This window comes from Dipodomys ordii, unplaced genomic scaffold (genome assembly GCF_000151885.1).
Source record: "Dipodomys ordii isolate 6190 unplaced genomic scaffold, Dord_2.0 Scaffold48, whole genome shotgun sequence".
In the NCBI taxonomy this organism is placed as follows: Eukaryota; Metazoa; Chordata; class Mammalia; order Rodentia; family Heteromyidae; genus Dipodomys; species Dipodomys ordii.
The window spans coordinates 6230091-6242699 of NW_012267264.1; the positions used below are offsets into that span (position 1 = coordinate 6230091).

General features: G+C 35.8%; 1 protein-coding gene across 1 annotated transcript in view; it reads right to left on the reverse strand.

Moving 5' to 3' along the window:
• Cped1 (cadherin-like and PC-esterase domain containing 1) overlaps window positions 1–12609 on the reverse strand; it is a 241432-nt gene that overhangs the window by 153841 nt on the left and 74982 nt on the right. The window contains exon 5 of the mRNA XM_013019900.1: window positions 768–900. Coding sequence (XP_012875354.1) covers window positions 768–900 — 133 coding nt within the window. The remainder of the gene's footprint in view (window positions 1–767; window positions 901–12609) is intronic.

Here is a 12609-nt window from a genome sequence, read left to right on the forward strand (position 1 = left end):
TGTTTTTCTATAGCATATTTCTATATGCAAATTATATATACAATCAAAAATAAAATACACTTGTGTCAAAATATAGTATTTGTGTCAAAAATATAACAATTCCATCAAAAGTCTGCCATCTTTTGATCTAATTTGATGGGTGGTAAAGATTGTTGTATTTTAACTTTTGAAGTCTACATAAGCACAAACTGAATGTGATTTTTCACATACTATTAACTTCTGAAATACTAGCTAATAACTATAAAATTAGGTGAAGAAAATTCATTTATGTCTTAGATATGAAAATTAAAAGCTCTAGTTTTCCCTATAATTTACCTACATCTTAAAAATCACTTTCCTGGAGGTATATTGGACATCTTCATTCTTAGATGCTGAGAGCAATAAAAAAATTAATAGAAAAAATTTCATTCATCCAAGTTCATAGACTAAGGAGATGCCAGGTGAGGATAAAGTAGAAGTTAAAACTTTATAGTCTCACATTGTTAAGCTTTTAAATTCAATTTATGTTAATGTAACTTACTAGGTAACAGTCTAATTTACTCAAATCTTTATACTATTTCAGGAGAAATTTAAATTAGTCTAGAATAAAGTCAATAATGGTACTTTTTATTAAGGAGGGATACTGAACTTTTAAGTAGCTAAATTCAAGCCTGAACCCCCATCCCAATCTCCCAGATCTGCTTTCTATTTTTTTTTCTAGTCTCCTGAAATGCATACCAGATAGAACGATACCAGCCAGCTAGAACAGTTCGAAATGAATGGCTTACAGCTGCTCACGCCGCCAGTCCCATGTTTTCCAAATATACGTCTTCAGTGATTTTAACACGTGACTGGAATTATTGGGCTGTAATTGCATTCGAGGATCTGCACACACAGAGGGATTCACAGGAAGTTTCAGTTCTAAAATAAAAAGTAAGTGCAGAAGGTAGTCAGTCATGGCCTTCAAACTAGAGGATATTCTGTTCAGTTATGTGGTCTATGGGAAATTCACTCCCATTTTCCCCTCCATTCTGAATCCAGTTTGGATTTAAGTATGAATGCATGTCCAGAGAAGCTTTGTTTGTTTGTTTTGTGGGTTTTTTTTGTCAGTCGTGGGGCTTGAACTCTGGGCCTGGGCACTGTTCCTCAGCTCCTCAGTTCAAGGTGAGCACTCTACCACTTGAGCCACAGCGCCACTTCCAGTTTTCTAGTGGTTTATTGGAGATGGAGTCTCAGGGAGATTCCTGCCCGAGGTGGCTTTGAACCGTAAAGGAGTCTCAGGGAGATTCCTGCCCGAGCTGGCTTTGAACCGTAATCCTCAGATCTCAGCCTCCTGAGTAGCTAGGATTACAGGCATGAGCCACCAGCACCCAGCTAGGAGCTTTGTTTTGTAGTGTATTCTTTACCACGATCTAGGAAAACAATTGTGAAAGCTGATTGTAAATATCCATCTCCATCCATCACCAAGTTGACCTATCATTCACACAGCTAAGGAGATACACTATCAATTAAAAGGAAAGTGGCCAGGATATTGATCCTTGTTTATGCTTTAAATACTACATGAAAATTTAGATTGATGTCCTGAAAATTCTTGTTTGTTATGCCTCATTACCTTAGTATCTTACTATGTCTTTAAATATTTCATAAAATATTAATACCAACTTCTTAAAGAACAGCTGCCCTGATAGGGTCAAGTAAAAGTATGGCATATAGTTGGTTAGAAATGTTTTATAGAAATCTATGAGAAAAAGAAAAGCACCTTCATATTCACTATTACCTAGTAACACACCCCACAAGAAACCAAGAGTTATGTATCAACTTTTAACATCTAGGTCATCCCAATAGATCAGCTGCATCTGCTTTTAAAAATATGTAAATTGATCAATTGACATATATATATATATATATATATGTATGTATTTACACAAACCTAAGAGTGTATATGTCTGTTTTTAAGATTATACCAAAGAGACATAATAATAGTATTATGTCTGACTTATTTCCCTTTGAATCCATCTCTCACATCACTGAATTTAGAATTAGCACATACACAATTTGAAGAAGCTTAGGATGTTCTACTAAATGAGTGAACATTTGCTTTAGCTATACTCTCTTTTGTTATATATCTAGATTCCTTTTGTAAGCTTTTTCTTTCCCACTGTAAAGAATACTCTTATGTGTTTATTTTGATGTACTTCCTTTACAAGTTTATCTTCTCAACAGGCATAATTCTTAGGTCATGAGGTCTACCATTGTAAATTTGTTAGCCATTACCAAATTGCCTTCTAAAATGATTGCCCCGATTTCTACTCTCTCCATGACCATACAAGAATCATTTTTTTTAATTTCCAGGTAATAGTGCTTTATTTTTAAATCAATTTATCTAACTCTCTAAATGGAATGAAGCCTTTAAATTATTTCCCCTCCTCTGCATGTTTCATCGATACTAACATTGTCTAATTTAAAATGCTTCACCCCCTTAAGTAAAAGTCAGCAGAAGTCAAGCTGTTTGATGCACTCCTCTACTCCATTATTTAGCACAGTGTGATCTTGCTCAAAACTCAAAACTTATTTGTAAGAGTTCTCTGTTAATGAAAATCTAATACAGCATAATAAAGGAAATATTCAAATAGCTTTGTGTTTCAGAGATGACAAAGAGATATTGCAGTATGTTTTTTCTTTTCTCCAGGGAACTCAGAACTAGTAGAAAGTTAAAATGGTGGATGTGAGTGTAGCTCAGTGGTAGAGCAAATTCTTAACATGACAAGTCCTGGGCTTCTATCCTTATCACCAAAGGTAAAACAGTGAAATGGCACTAAATTTCCTCAATGCTACAGAAAGAAAATATAAATGTCCTTAATTAAAAACCCAATAAGAAGAGTTATAATTTTAGAAGTTGTATTAGGAAAAACGTGTTCTACCAAAGAGCTTAGTTGTAGATTTCTTTGGGGGAAAAAAAAAAACCAAAGAAACATGAAAACAGTGTAATTTATTCTAAGGTTCCTTTCATCTTGCTACCAGGAAGCACAGAATCAACTTGAAGCTAAGCCAAGCTGATATTAAATCAGATGGACAAAATTGGGTTCACCCTGCTAGTATCTCAATCAGAGATGGTAAGGGAGTAAATATCAAAAGGATAAACAATTTTACATCATGTTTGTCTGGTTGAGCTCAAGGGGAGGAGCATGTTGCATAAATCTGAAGGAATCTAGTGAAGAAATTGTCAAGAACTTGAAACTGATTGAATGAATATTGCCTAAATAAATGTTCCTTATTTCTTTATTTACACATTTATTGATAAATTCCAGGCTTCCAATTGTATTATCTGAAGCTGGATGAGACTGGATGATAGTTATTTTTGTGATTCTTAGAAAAATAAATAACAAAAACATTTATAAAAATGTTATCATTAGTTATCTCATGACATTTAAAACAATTCCCATTTCTCTTGATTAGAAGTAAGCAGTCTAGCAAAGCTGTATCTATCTATTTTTTATCATTTAATTTTATTGTCAAGATGACATACAGAGGGGTGACAGTTACATGTGTGAGGCAGTACATTTCCTGCCGAACTTGTTACACCTTCCCTCATTATTTTTCCACTTTTCCCTTTTCCCCTGTAATCCCCTCTCCACAAGTTGTACAGATCACTTCCAACATATTGTCTTCTGAGTATTGCTGTTGCATTGGTTCGCTTTTTGTCCTTTGTCTCACCATTTTGCTGTTCTCCTTCCCTTCCCTAATTCAGATAAATGTATATATAATACCCAAGATACCCAAATCAAATACAGTGACAACAGGGAATAAACCATAAAAAAATACACAAATGAAAAAGGAAATCACATAGTACATTAAAAATAACAACAAAGAAAAACTTCTTGTTTCCAATTCTTGGCCTCTTCTGAGTCATAAATAATTAATTGTATCATCCATTAATATCCTAGTTCTATTTAACAGAGCCAAAATTTTTTAGTCATCCTCTTCTTACATCTTTCACTTGACATATTAATCCATCTAAGAATTGCCAGTCTAAACCTAGAACATTTATTTTGTATTCTATTCTTATTTCCTCAAATCTCTTCAGCATACTCCAAAAAAGTCTAGAAATCTACAAACTGTGCTGAATTTAGCTTCTGGGTTTAGAATGAATTTAGGAGGTGAGACTTTATGACACATAGTCTTCCAACAGACTTGTGACTCACAGACACATTATTATTAAAGTTTGTAGCAAGCAACGAAGTGAAGCATCTAGCTTGGATTCTTACAGCATCATCCCAAAATATGAAGACTGGCTATAAAATAGATTCCGAAGTGAAATACCATAGGGTGGATAGTGTTGTACTTTTATTTATTGACTATTCATAACTTCTTTTAAAGAGCCTGAAACCTTACTGATTATCTAAGGTAAAAATGAACTATTTGTTGAAAATACATGGTAACTCCATTTCTCACGGGTTATAATAATATCTGGTTGGCTCTGTAGTGAGTTACTGATCACTGGAATGAAGTTTTGTGACAAGAAAGACTGAATCAGAACTAAGAGATCTAAACATTCATTGTTATTATTTCCAGTTAACACTTAACTCTGCTTGTGACATTTGTCAAGGAATCTTCTAGATTCCAGAGTGTGATTCTCATGAAATCTTCTGAACTTTCCCCAGTAATAAACACAGCCCTGAAACAATAGTTTTCAGAAAATGTTTATTCTAGCAGTGGACCAGTCAATCTGTGGTTAGAGACCAAAATACCATTCTAATTAATTAAATATACTTTCTTTGGTTATTTATTATTCCTGTTTTATGTGGTATATAATTATATATACCACAGGCAAAGACTAAGCACTGGCAAACACTTGTACTAGCAAAGATTAGCTGTCAAATTTATATTATATTTGATTTAATGTTTTGCCCCATAGCTAATAATTAATATGGAAGTAATAGTGCAAATATAATTATGTTTCAGAAATGCTTGAATATTGTCTTGCATTTCATATTAAGAAACTAAACTTAGCAAGTATTTTCTTTTTCTAAAATTTCCAGTGAGGATAAAAGGCTGTAATTAGCAATTAACAATTTTACTTTTGAGATTAAGAGTGTAAATATGCTGTTTATAAGAACATTAATTGTTATTCCTGCCTGAGGATGTTTACTAGTCATAATAATTAGCCTGAAGACTGAAGCTATATAAACATAACCTCAGAATTTACATGCATAGCAAATGTCATTTAGCATACATATCTACAAACTGAAGTCATAGCTAGAATTAACTGTCCTAGAATTGGAAGAAACCACTAAACAGAAGCCATACTACAGGTAGAGGAACATAGATTTTTTCCAAGGTAGGGTTCAGCAAGGAAGTGCTCAGGGAAAAAAATACCCCACTGTTTCCTCCTCTTCCAACTGCTTTCTTGACAGTCAGAAGATCGGGAAATCATGTAGCTGCAATCTGTAGAAAATAGCTTCTTAGAGAAGGATCCAGAGTGAATCCGAGGGGGAGAATACCACGTTGTAATGTTACGGGAACACCAATCCTGCTTGTGTGACCCACATATCCCACATGTGAGCTGTAGGTTTACACTGTACAACTTTAGTAAAACTTTCAGCATGGGGTTTGTTCGTTCTTTACATTGCTATAGCTTTTTGTTGTCATTGTTCTCTATGATCAATGAATATATCTCTGGTTATTTTGGTAGGAAGAAATTGAAGTTTAAAGTACAGCTAAAATGTTCTTCCTTTTTCATATATTCAACATGAAGTGGCTGCCACCACAATTCACTATTCGATCAAAGTGAATCTATTAAATCTTTCATGTGATACTTGAACATCTACTATTTGAAATGAGTCTCTAAGAACAAAACAGGAACTGTATCTAATAAGGACAAATGTATAGACTAAATCAAAGATTGTATTTTCACTTACAAGTAAACTGTAAAGATATGCACTCTGTTTTTGGTGACTTTCCTCTGATTTAGTATTACAGCTCCAAAAAACACTGTTCACTTTGAGTTTGGTTTCATTTATTTAAAGAAATTCGGTATTGGGGTTGAATTTTGTCTTATGTTATAACTGGAGTATGTCTGGGGTTAATCAAGTTAGTGAAATAGTTGAATCTTTTCCTCTGTATCTGTTCTAAAAAAGAGACAGTTTGGAAACTATACAAGTTATCATAGACTTCACTGTTAGTCAACATATTATAACACCCAGACAAAACTTCCTAAACAATTTTGGTTCTATATTTGAGCTTAAATAATACAGTTTTTGAATCTGTATATATCAATCTTTTAAGACATTTTTGCTTTTATTTGAGGAAAACAGTATTGTCCAGACTATCTTTGAGACAATGTACACATCAATCATATAAAGGTATACACATTAGCAAATAATTATAGCATAATTGAGGGAGCTAGTAATTAATCTATCAAGATCTGAAATTAATTGATACTTGGTAGTAATATACTAGTGTATTCTACCTCTCCATAAAACCACACATAGAGAGTACAGTTTTCTCCCTATGACTTCAGAATATCTTTGATATACTACTAACACATAGAAGATGCATTAAACCACAAATATAAATAGCATAGTACTTAGATATTGTAATCTGTCTGAGGAAAAACAATAACATGAATTTAGTTCTAGAAAATGGGAGGCAGACTGTGTCCTCATATAAATGGAGACATAATTTGATCTATACAAATGACCAGATTCACAACACAGTGATGTGTTCTAAAGGGAAAGTCATTGTATAAAATTTCCAACAATGAACCAACCCATCAATCATATGCCCACTGAAAGTCCAGTAAATGTAAGCCATAAATGTTCTGCTTTCTGTTCTTTTTCAGTGGAAGTGTCAAAGTCATACAATTCTATGAGAACAACTTTCCCATGGACTTCTCTATGTTTTGACAATAATACCATTAGAACCTTGAATTCTGCTCATTTTCCACATTGTCCTAATAAAAGCTAAGATTAGGGCTGGGAAGGTAGCTCAGTGGTAGAGCGCTTTCCTTGCATGCATGAGGCCCTGGGTTTGATTCCTCAGCACCACATAAGCAAAAAGAAAAAAGCCGTAAGTGGCTCAAGTGGTAGAGTGCTAGCCTTGAGCTGAAGAGCTGAGGGACAGCGCAGAGTTCAGGCCCTATGACCAGACACCCCCCACCCCCCCGCCAAAAAAAAAAAAAGCCGGGCGCCGGTGGCTCAGGCCTGTAATCCTAGCTACTCAGGAGGCTGAGATCTGAGGATCTCGGTTCAAAGCCAGCCCGGGCAGGAAAGTCCATGAAACTCTTATCTCCAATAAACCACTACAAAACCGGAAGTGGTGCTGTAGCTCAAGTGGTAGAGCACTTACCTTGAGCTGAAGAGCTGAGGGACAGCGCCCAGGCCCAGAGTTCAGAACTCATGACTGGACACACATGACTGGACACATACACACACACACACAAACACACACACACACAGCATGAAAGATTGTTTTATTACTTTTTGGCAGTTTGATTTTCACTTGATACTTTTCTTCACAAATTTTCCATAGGAAAAGAAACGTTTATAAAGGAATAATGTTGACTACTTCAGGGAGGTCCAGGATGAATAAACTGATACAAATTAATGATCATCATTAATAACCATTTGAAATCCAACTTCCAGGAAATATTAATACATAGAGTACAATAAATATGACAATAACATAGCTGCCTCAGCCAACCCACAGTGAAGACGAGTTAATCACATTATTTATACTCAACTTTTTTCTTTCATGAACAATTTTTGGAATAAACCACAAAAAATGGATATAATTTAGGTCAGAATAATGAATAACTTTTTAGAATTCCTAGTCATGATTCTAAGTTCTAAGTGCATTGTAGGTGAATCCTAATATAAATATAAGCCAGGAACACTAAAGGTCCTATTTAAATGAAATCATGCATGAATATATTTTTCTTTAGCCAAGCACCAGTGCCTAATACCTGCAACATTAGCTACTGAGGAGGCTGAAATCTGAGGATTAAAGTTTGAAGCCACTCTACACAGAAAAAAATCTAGGAGACTTCATTTCCAAAATAAACAGCAAAAAGAGGAACAAGATGGGAGGCGTATGTGGGACAGCACCAGCCATATGAAAGTCAACCGAACAAATGCAAGGGCCTGAATTCAAATCCCACCACTGATAAAGTCAAACAACCCAAGGATATATGTTTTCTTTAATAGCAACTTCATAGAGCATTTTAGCCTATAATTTTTTTACACCATATGTTGGGATGGTAAAATGTACACTGCAGTACTGTCATTTGCTTCTTTACTTCTACATTCTTTACAAGTAAATGTACTATATTTAAAGCATGAATTTACTTAAAACATCAGGATCTCTTCATGTGCAGATGGTAAAATAAGCATACACATGATCTAGAGACTACAGCCAGTTGCCAAAATAAAGTCTAGTGAGAGCCAGAGACCTCAGTACCAAAAATAGACCAGGAACATGGAACTGTGTCAGGAAAGACTTTTAGGTTAGACATTGAGCAAACATGTAATTACCAATCCATCCTGTCCTGAGGTTCTTTGCCTCTAATTGAGCTACCATATGATTGGAATCTGGAAGATGGGTTTTTCCGGAGAAGCACTGTTCCAGGGTCCACATCTAATAAGTTATAAGGAAACCAGGGTATAAGTCACAGGTAAGTCTTCCCCTGCAAGAACTCCACAAACTGAGTCTTACTTGGTAACCTTAGCTAGCTAAACACATAATTAGCCAAGGACATCTGACCTCTTTTATGTCTTGTGAATGCCTAAAGAATTAACTGAGTTAATTGAAGCGAAGGGGGAGGGGACTTTGTAGCTAAAGAGCTAAATAATTGCTGTCCTTAAAAATGTTAATTAAGTAATCAAATTTTGAATTATTACTTCCTATCCTTGTCTGTATTTTAACCTCTAAAGTTAACCTGTTTCATTTCCAGACAGAATATGAAGTTCAAATGACCATTTCTTGTAGATATTCTAATGTTACCAAACATCTCTCATCTTTAGCAGTATTACCAAGTTGATTTCAACCTGTCTAAGCCAAATGTGTTTATGTAGATAGGGAGAGAATTATTTATTATTTTCCAGAGATAAAACCCATACTTTTGCAATCAACACATCTTCTCAATGAATATAACTTGTTTGTATGTTTGTGTACAGCAATTTTAGACTTAAACTTCCTATTTTAGCTTAGATTCCTTGGAATAGGTGGATGATGGATAAGAAATGGTTCATATCTTGCCATTTATTGGGTTCAAATGTGTTAGCTATCTTGGGGAAAATAATTTTGTGGTACCTAATTACATCTCAGTAATTTTAATAAGTTGAGGTTACATAGTCATTGCTTTAACTGTCTAGTGAGCATTATTTGTTCTCCAAGATAATCATTCAAACTCTGTTTTTTTGGCTGAGTAGACTTAGCAAATAGATACAGGATTTAGAAGCTTGATTTGTAAGGAGTGCTAATAACAAGAAAAAAAAACACTGAATGACAGATTTTTCTTTCTTAGTCCACTGCTTAAGGAAGAAGAATGCACAGCTATTTGGAAACCAAGACTTCATTGTGTTGTTTGGGGTAGTGATAAAATAACAATAAGAACTGCTTGAACATTCTAAGTGAGTGTAAGAGAGAAGAGTGGACAAAGAGTCCAATGAGGAGTAGGGTGGGAAAGGTGGTACTGGAGTTTGGAAAAGGACACTTACAAAAAATAGAATTTCACCTGTAATTCTACCTACTCAGGAGGCTAAGATCTGAGGATCAGGGTTCAAAGACAGCCTGGCCAGGAAAGAATATGAGACTCTTATCTCCAATTAACCACCAGAAAACTGGAACGGCAGCTGTGGCTTAAATTGGTAAAGCAATAGCCTTGAGCAAAAAGAGCTCAGGAACACTGCCCAGACCCTGAGTTCTAACCCCGTGATCAACAGAAAGGAAGAAAGAGAAAGGAAGGAAGGAAAGAAGGAAGGAAGGAAGGAAGGAAAAAAGGAAGGAAGGAAGGAAGGAAGGAAGGGGGGAGGGAGGGAGGGAGGAAGGAAGGAAAAGGAAGAAGGACAAAAGGAAGGAAGGAAGAAAAAAGAAGGGAGAAAAAAAGAATGAGAAAGAAAGTAGAATTTGACAGAAGTTTTACTGTGCATTAAATAAGACTAATTCCATAGTGCCTTTTGGCTACAAATCTTTTCTCTCAAAAAAATCTGTTTAAAATTTTATATTATTCTTCAAGGATTTTAGAGTTAGTTCTGTTATTAGAAGGGAACATTTTATTTTAAAGATTTTATTTTAAACATTTCATTTTATTTTAAAGCCTAGCTTTTTTCCCTCCTTTTTCTTCTTCTTTTGGTAATGGGGCTTGAACTTGGGGCCTCAGTGCTGTCCCTGAGCTCTTTTGCTCAAGGCTAGCACTCTACCACTTGGAGCCACAGCTCCACTTCTGATTTTTCTGGTGGTTAAATGAAAATAAGAGTTTCATGGACTTCCCTGCCCAGGATAGTTTTGAACTGTGATCCGGAGAGGTCAGCCTCTGAGTAGCTAGGATTATAGGCGTGAGCTACTAGTGTCTGGCAAACCAGCTTTCTTAAAGTATCATTTTCACCAGGCTCTCCTGTCATGGCCAGCTCCGTCTCTATGACTGAAGTCAGGTTCCACAGCCTGAGTAGGCTTCAGGACTCTGGCAATACTGGAACTCTGGTCTATAAGGAAAAAGAAGGCAAGGTGGGGTGATGGGTAGCTGAGTATGTCTATTTAGTGAAAACAGCACACCAAGTTTCTGTTAGGACTGAAGTTGAACTTCCAATGTTCATTCAATTTCATGGGTCTGGAATGAAAAGTGACTGAAGTTCATGGCCACCATTTTCCACCAGATGATTTGCAATTCAAGTTTTTCAGCACTCTTCTTCAAAACTACTCTTCTCTACTCAACTTGCAGCTCCTGCTGATCGCTCGCAGAAATTGTTCTTTATTTAGTGTTTGCTTCTCTCCCTTTAATCTACCCTTCCTTTCCTGATTCACTTTAAAAATTCACAATATCCATTAGTCCTGGGAGGCTGGGTTAACATTGGGGCATTTATTTTTACTAAAAGTTTCCAAAATTGACTTCAGTCTCTTTGGGTTTTTTTTTTTTTTGCCTCCTCGTTTTGCTTTTCATTGCAGGCCCCACATTCTGTATGATTAAGGGCTTTTCCCCACTAGCAGCTTAAAATGTTGTTTCAATAGCTTACAAACAGCAAAACACCTTATTAAAATGTATCCAACAAGTTAAACTTCCTTTAATTATAAACTCAGACTGCACCTGGCACATTTCTCATTTTCCTCTTGGTGGGGCACATCTGTAGATCTACCAACAAATTGTATAACTGGAAAACTTTAAATACCCTTTTGTAGGTAGAATCTTGCATTTTATAGCCATTATAAACAGAGTTGAAAAAATATTTTCCTTTAAACAGCACCAAACTTGTCTAAAATTGGCTGTTGACTGACCCACAGGGACTGCAAGGAGAAATATAGAAACAAAAACATTAGAAAATCCTGCACTACAAAAGATAAATTGGGTAGCGACAGTTTACTTAAGCATGTCATCTTTCTCCCTCTTTTCAACTCTGTATTTAGATTCAAAGTAAACTTCCCTACTCCTGCAATATCTGGAACACGAGGATGTAAACAGAGATGGCTTTCTATTTGAAGGGTAAATACATCCCTGTATCTGAACTCTGCTCAAGGGAAATATGCCAGGTCCAGTGGTGACACAGTTAGAACTTAGTGGTATTAAACATATCATCACAACTCCCAAAAGTCAGAAGAAAAAAAAAAAGAAAAAGCACCAATTTTTACCCTTTTAAGATCTGTGGTCCATTTTAGATGACTAGACGAGATCTAGTTTTTATTTTTTGGTGTGGAGAGCTAAGTGTGAAGCTAATTTAAGCTCTCTAGCCATGTACTGGATCTGGCCTTGATCGGAAAAATTAGTAAGGAGGGCCTAGTAACTGGGAGTCTTCTCTATATCTAAAGGAAATGAAAGGCAAGAGAAATGCAAGGTAACAGGATGCCATGGAAGAGTAGGAACACTTCTAGAACATTGTTTTTATAGTCCCTAGACTCAATTTTTCTTCGGGTTTATGCCCTCCCCCCCAATTAAATAATGTGTACATTTTCAGCATCATATTGATTGTTGAGCATTTCATACAAAATGAAAACTGTAAAATAAAGGTGATACCTAACGCATTGAAGAAAGCAATTTACTTTTGATTATTTGAGGGCTTTGGAGAACACATAGGGACAGTCAGGCCACAGGCGGGACAGAGACAGCTGCAATGGAATGAGACACCAAGACCAGAAGAGAAGTGAGAGGGAAAGAAGGTACTGCATAGATGTGAACATCCCTGACATTCATCATGGCACCTCAGACATGCATAGGCCCAGACAGCCCAGCCACATAGGCTCCGGGGACAGGACCACCAGTACTGCAACACAAGGAGATGAGCACAGGGTCCTAGAGTAGAAGTAGAGAAAATAATGAATGATAGCTCCAAGTATGAGAGGACTACTTATGAGAAAGTAAGATACGCCTTTCAGGATAAAGAGGCTCTCTTGGCATATCATAGCAATCAGACATGCCACTGAAAT